We start from the raw sequence: 7,227 nt of genomic DNA on the forward strand, positions 1-7,227 counted from the left end.
ATAAGGACAAATGTTTTGTTATGGGACCAAATGGCAAATGCTCTTCCAGATGCAAGAAGTCTCAATCTGATTGCTCCATCCGTCTCGGAGTAAGAAACAACACAACATTTTTCTGTTTAAAAAAAAAAACGAGTAAAAAATGACAAATCGCAAAAATTCTTGATAGCAGGATCACCGAGGGAACATGGTCTACAAGATGCAACAGGTTTCATTCTGATTGGTCAAGCCGTAATCGGCGAATATACATAATCAAAAGTACGGTTTTTTGGCAAAAAAACGGGTAAAAAATGACAATTCACAAAAAGTTGTGATAATGGGTCTGCCCGGGGGGCATGCTCTACAAGATGCAACAGGATTCATTCCGATTGGTCAAGCCATCTCGACGTAATCGGTGAACAGACATAAAAAAAAAAACATGTCGAATTGAGTAACCTCCTCCTTTTCGAAGTCGGTTAAAAATTAGAGAAACGATTTGGAAACTATAAACTTTTATTTGGTTGTAATTATCATGTTTCATACAATGAAGTAGTTAAAATGCAGAGAAAAATATTAGATTAAAACATATTTAAGAAATCGGCAAGATTCTTTTCTTTTACTTAAATCAAAAATAGATTTGAAATTTGTGATAACGATAATAATCTTCGTGATCTTTCCATTGATGTAACTTGTTTTCTGAGAATTTTTGAAACAATATTTATCCACTTGTGTTGTTGATTATCCCATTAAAATTTACATATCTGGTTATAGGTCCCATTCTACTGCTAAAACATTAAATTGTAATATATGTAAATTATTAATTGTGGAAGATAAAAGTAAAACTATTGACAACAAATATTTTGATACATTTTAATGTTTCCTTACAAAGAGGAGGCCTTTCTGTTCCTATAGAAGAAGTAATGACCGTATTCAGTCATATGTATGCCATAATGGAAGCCATAATTAATGATGCTAACTTGAAGTTTCAATTTGTTAAATGTGAAAATCATACACATATTTTATATAAATTGACATATATTAGCATTCAAACAGATATTCATTATTTTGCATTTTCCGATTATGATTGAAAAAGGTAACGCGCCATGGGAATACCCCTAGGGTGATGAAGAAATTTACCTGCAACACACTCTTGTAATTAACTGCACAATTCTTTCCTTGGGTAGTTTCCCTCCATCTCTTCTACGTGTTCACTTAAGGGGATAGACACGGGTAATGCAGCGCTCTGTAAACCGAGAAAATCTGGCCCGAAATATGGGTTAGCTTTGCCCACAGATTTTGTCCTTATATGAGCATATTTTGGGCTCAATGAGGGCTCATTCGAAATAGGAAGGTCCAAGGAATGGCGCTCTGGCCGTGGTTGAACGATAGTGTGTCGATATTTAATAATATGAGCGTCCAAAGTCGAGCAAAAATCGAGCAAAATACATCCGCAGAATAGTTGTATTTTTAGGTTACTAAAAGGATTTTGTGACTCAAACGACGACTAGAGCGCCATTCCTTGAACCTTCCTCTTTCGAATGAGTGTGAGAGGAGGAAAGAGGAGGAGGGAAGAGAAAGAAAGAGGAGGTTAGGGAGGAATCCATTATGGAGGTCCCTGAAATACCACCTAAAATGAGCAAGGTGGGCATGAGATTGTACCCGGAAAATCATAGGGGCATTGCCTCAGTGATAATACGAATTAAAAACGAGTATATAAAAAAAAATAATAAGGAAAATCTTATCCTAATGACCAAAGAGGATTTTAAACAAAATGTTAGTGCATATGACCTAAAAGCATCTGGTTTTAACAAAGCAGAGGTGTCTTTTTATAACAAAGACCAGGGTAACAAATTTATGGAAAAGATAACAGAGAATAATGACAACAATATAATAGAAGCTTTTATTCCTCTTCATAAGTTGGAGAGAAAAGGATTAATAAAGGATTTTTCTTTAGATTATGATATATAGGATATAGTATTATATGCCAAATTATCGGCTAAAATTCTGTTTGTGAGAAGATTAGAAAAAATGGTAATCGGAGAGAATAAGAATGAAAGAAAATGGTACCCCAGTGAATCAGTGGTAGTGACGTTTGAAGGTGATGTCTTACCAGAAGATATTAAATTGTATGGGTTATACAGTGTGAAGGTTCATTGCTTCATCGAACCTATTAAAAACTGCACCAACTATTGGAACTATGGTCACTCAAAGGGAAAGTGTAGAAAGAGAACTATGTGCATTTGCAATGGAGAAATTCACCTTAAAAGTGAAGCCTGCGGAAGCAAAGAAAATGTCAAAAAATGTATCCATTGTACGGAGGAACACTACACATTTAATGGACAATGCCCAGAATTCAAGTTTAATAAAGAAGTGAATGAATATAGTATAGTATGAATATAGTATAGTATGAATAATGTAAGCTTTTTTCAAGCCAAAGTAGCAATTAAAGAAAAATAATTTTCCCCAAAAATCCAAATAACAAAGAAAGATTTCCCAGAGCTGACCAAACTAAGCCCACAAAAGACACTGGAACTAAGAAGAATGGGAGGAACCACACCAAAGATTGATCAATCTGAAAACAATTGGGGTAGAAACAACATTAAGACATACACCAAAACTAAGGGTACTATACATCAATAACAAGCCCTATTAAAAAACCAGTACAAATTAAGTTGCTGGACACTAATCTCACAGGAGAAATGTCTGAGTCAAAGAGGAAGACAAAGAAAATAATATATAGTAATAATGAAAAAGAGATTTCGAAGGAGTGGTATGGTCTTGTACTAAGGCACCGGGAGAGAAACATAGTAAAGAATAAGGAGGCAAAGGACAGTATATATCAACCAGTGATAAATGTACGGAAGAAACAACTACATCCTGAAGAGGAGGAGAGGATATTGAAAAATATACCTAGGGACTCAATATACTCTCAGATGATAATTGAACAAAATGACTCAGAGATAGAGATAGATCAGAATGATAATAACGGCTATAATAAGAATGAAAATAATCAAGACTCTTATCTGTACAAAAGCGAATCATCTAAGCAATTAAGACATGACACAATCAATTAAAATTATATTTTGGAATTGTAGGAGTATCAGAAATAAAAGGTCAGAAATAGAATATCTATCTAAAGCAGGCATGCACAGAAAGTGCGCCCGCGGGCGCTGGGCTCTCACTCTTCAGTGAACGGCGGGCGCTGGGTCCCCACTCCTTAGTGATCCGGTACACTGTGACTCTAAGAGTGGGGGCGCCTGCCACAACTACAAGCTTACTTCCAATAGCCTCACGGGTCCCTTAATTTTCATGAGACTTATACAATAATTCCTAATACAGATTCGTGGTTAATTCATTTCGAGTTTGTCGCTACAATATTTATATTGTACGATATAATATACATATACATATATATATATATTTTTAAAGCTTTCTGTAACTAATGCATACCAGTTCGAAAATACAAGATAGAATTTACTGCTTATAGACAAAAACCAGCGCTTGCCGCCGCTATTCCTTGCTGCGACTCCCTGTATCTGTGTATTACACACACAATGCACCGTCTCCACTCCTCTATCTTGCTTCCCACTATGTCTAACTTGCTGTCCGCTACTTTCACCTTTTTCCCACTCTGCTGCTGAAGGCATTCTGACCTTGAACGAACACGCGGGTTCGACTCGCGCCACCAGACGAACACGCGCCCGCCAACCGGGGTTTTGTGCATGCCTCATCTAAAGGAACAGATATAATAATATGTGTGGAATCATGGTTGAAACCAAAGGACGAGTTTGAACTGAATAGTTTCAACGTGGTCAGAAAGGATAGAATAAGAAAAACAGGAGGTGGAGTTATTATGTTTATAGCAAAAAGCCTTAAACATAAACCAATAGATGTAGAATTAAAGGACGAGAACGCTCAATCAATAGGAGTAGAAATAACCAATCTGAAGCAAAAGTTGCAGGTATGCTCAGTTTACAGAGCACCAGGGCAACCTCTAGTAAGGAAGGAATGGGAAAGATACGTTCAAGATATTAAAAAATTGGGGTCACCTATATTAATTGGAGATTTTAATGCTAAAAATGTAGCATGGAACTGTGACATATCAGATGATGCTGGAATAAAATTACTAGACATCATGGAAAGACATCAAATGGATGTTATTAATTTTAATACCAAAACATATATCAATTTAAGAAATAATAGCTTTAGTAACCTTGACCTTATATTTTCAGACTCAAAGATTACAGATATGATTGAGCATCTCCAAGAAGAAGAACCAATGGGTTCTGATCATTTTCCCATAAGAATAGACATTAATATGGAAAGGAACATTTACAGGAAAAAGACAAATAAAATATCCTCGAAAAGGACAAATTGGGAAGCGTACCGAGAAGAAATGGATACAGCTTATAATAGTTTACTAGAACCGGATACACCTATTTTAAAGAAATATAAAAACTTCACAGAAAAAATGATTGAAGCAATAACACCCCAGCCAGAAGAGAAGTGAAAAATAAGGTTCATAGGAATCCAGTTACATGGTGGTATGAGGAGTGCAATAAGCATATAAGGTTAAGAAAAACTGCCTTCAAACGGTGGATGTGCAATACAACTTTTAATAATTGGATTTTATATAAAAAACAAACACCAAATACTAAAAGAGTTTTACAGAAAAAGAAAAGGGATAGTTTTAAGTCATTTGCTGCGAGTATTAACTTTAGAACATCCTTAACTTACACGTGGAATAAAATCAAGATGCTCAAATCAAAATGGACTAAAATTAACAATAAGGACACGATAACAACAGAAAATAGACAAGGTATTATAGAAAACTATATACAAAAGTTAAGTCCACCATGGGTCCCAGTAAACCCAGTGTTTAATTTGAATGTAGAAAATAATGAATTTTTAGACGACATGTTCAGTTTTTTTGAGCCGAACGTGGCTATCAAGAAAACAAACCTGGAGTCGTCTCCAGGAATGGAAAGATAGAATACAAAATGATCCTCTTTGGCTTCGTACAAACAATTTTGTCTATTTCACGTTTGTATTAGATTATAATATTTCTTATCAATTTGCAAACACTTCAATTTGGTCCAAAGAAGGTTTTATCTTCCTTCACACTTATATTTTCTTCAAACCACTGTTAATATTTCAAGTTTAATGCATCATAACATCAAACTACTTTTAGAGTCCATCAAATTTATACTATATTTACAGATATTAATATACTTTTAAACTACTTTTACTTTTACTATAGTCATAATATTTATATCCCACTTTTACATAATTAATAACAAATGGTGTACATTGGTATAGTTTTCTATTAAAAACAGTGTTAATTATGATACGAAGCACAAAACTCTCACATTGGAAAATAGGACTCTCGATCTGGACTTGAGCGGTGTTGCCACGTTTCTCAGCATGGCTGGTACAAGAGTTGGCTGTGGTACTGGTAATATTGTCAGCCAATTTCCGATCGCACCCTAAAAACTAACTAACCTAGTTACAACTATTGAGCTTGTTGCGAACCGCGTCGTGCGGTGATAGGGAATTTGCTGACGTGGGTAAGGTGCCCGTGGAGCGCTGAACCGTTCTGCTTAAAATTCGAAATACTTTTAGGAAAAAAGTAAAGACGTTTATTCAGTCGACTAGTTTGGTTTAAACCGTTTCGTAGTTCGTTACCAGAGGTTCGATTACGATTGAACTCTCTGGAAAAATCTTCGCTTGATCTGCTGCTTCTCTCCCTTCTCCGGAAGATTCCCGATTCTCCCTTCGGGTTGTCCTGGTCCAATCGGGGGTTGCGCCCTACTCCTTCTATCGGTGATCTTCATCGATCTCGGATCCACCCCCGAGTCGGGTGGATGTGGGAGTCGCGCGGCCATGTTTGTGCAGGGCTACACGTGAAAAGGGAAAGCGCGGAGGTCTAGAGAGAGAGAGAGAAAACGCACCAGCGAGACACAGCAACCTTTAAGGAAATTTATTACTATTTATTTATAGTTTGTTATTTTCAAGGATCTTACGAGCTGGAACAAAAGCTAACTCGATTCGAATTCTAAAGAAATGCATTTCAACGGAAACGGCGATTCGACACGGCCTATAATGAATCTATTAAGTATTTTCAGCGAACGTTCCCTTTTCTCTCCTGACTTTTGACTTTCCCACGCTTGATCACCCACGTTGAATGTTTTAACAATGTACGTGGCGGTTCGTTGATTCAATGCGTTAATCCATTTGAATTCCGTTCCTAATTTGAATATAAATATATACTACATGCGGTAGTGTTTAAGCTATTCCGCGTTGTGGCGCTACATGCCATGAAGCTAAGTTCACGTGATAGCGTAACAAGCTCTATCCTAACTGGAGTGTGAACTCCTGTAGGAAGAAGTAGAGGCGACGGAGATCCGAGAGAAATGCAAAATGGGTGGTTCCAGTATTATCCTATAGCAAATTTATTTGTAGAGGGGAACAAACATACGCCGTAATATAACCTACCCGAGCATCGCTGAGCATTGTCGAGTGAGTTACTTTCAGATTCTTTTCCGCATAAAATTGGATAAATACAATATAAATTGAATTGTGACAAATAATAAAATTTAGCTCTATTCCAAATTGTATATATTCGTATGATCTAAATTATGGTATGTAAATTATGTATACTATTTCATTATTATGCCATTATTATTAATGTTTCTATCGTTTTATATATAAATAAAAAGGAAATAAAGTTCAAATCTGTACATAATTAATCTGTAAATAATTCCTAGTGCCGCGAAATTCAAACAAAGATGAGTCTGTTCTCCCTCCACACATAAATTTGCTATAGGATAGTACCACCAGAACCTTCGACCATATATACATGGACTGCTCAAGCCTACTCTTTATACACTGAGCAGAGCGTAACCAACATCTCCATACCAAAAGTGAAAATTGACGCTAATGCGCATGCGTCGAAGTCGAGAACTATATCAAAAATTCCATCTCGATGACAGGCTGACTGCAACTTTGACCAATGGTTGAAGAGTAGTTCCTTTGAGTACATAGACATATACTCAATATACATTTCTATATACATTTCTATATTTCTGTATACTCAAAGAGTAGTTCGGCAAACCGTCCAAAATTTCAATTCGCGCCTTTCCCCACTACACTATAGCTTGAGCAGTCCATGTACGTATGGTCGAAGACCGGAACCACTCATCTTGCATCTCTCTCGGACCGGCTTCTCTCTCGCAGTTCACACTCCAGTTA

At 36.4% G+C, this 7,227-nt stretch overlaps 1 protein-coding gene and 2 long non-coding RNA genes across 4 annotated transcripts in view; 1 reads left to right on the forward strand and 2 right to left on the reverse strand.

Moving 5' to 3' along the window:
- LOC128896486 (uncharacterized) overlaps positions 1-4,932 on the forward strand; it is a 236,715-nt gene extending 231,783 nt beyond the window's left edge. Inside the window, exon 2 of the mRNA XM_054159869.1 lies at positions 3,444-4,932. Coding sequence (XP_054015844.1) covers positions 3,830-4,486 — 657 coding nt within the window. The 5' untranslated portion in view covers positions 3,444-3,829 and the 3' untranslated portion in view covers positions 4,487-4,932. The remainder of the gene's footprint in view (positions 1-3,443) is intronic.
- LOC128896488 (uncharacterized) lies at positions 472-981 on the reverse strand. Its single transcript, XR_008461994.1, has 2 exons — positions 862-981; positions 472-761 (listed from the first exon to the last, which is right to left on the reverse strand). It is a non-coding gene; the product is annotated as an uncharacterized LOC128896488 (long non-coding RNA).
- Positions 1,113-5,443, reverse strand: LOC128896487 (uncharacterized). 2 transcript variants are annotated; one of them, XR_008461993.1, is made up of 4 exons: positions 5,232-5,443; positions 4,939-5,119; positions 2,087-2,249; positions 1,113-1,219 (listed from the first exon to the last, which is right to left on the reverse strand). It is a non-coding gene; the product is annotated as an uncharacterized LOC128896487 (long non-coding RNA). The 2 variants fall into 2 exon arrangements; XR_008461992.1 differs by having other exon boundaries at positions 1,114-1,236; positions 5,232-5,440.
- Between the last annotated feature and the right edge of the window lie 1,784 nt (positions 5,444-7,227).

Source organism: Hylaeus anthracinus, unplaced genomic scaffold (assembly GCF_026225885.1).
Source record: "Hylaeus anthracinus isolate JK02 unplaced genomic scaffold, UHH_iyHylAnth1.0_haploid 1, whole genome shotgun sequence".
In the NCBI taxonomy this organism is placed as follows: domain Eukaryota; kingdom Metazoa; phylum Arthropoda; class Insecta; order Hymenoptera; family Colletidae; genus Hylaeus; species Hylaeus anthracinus.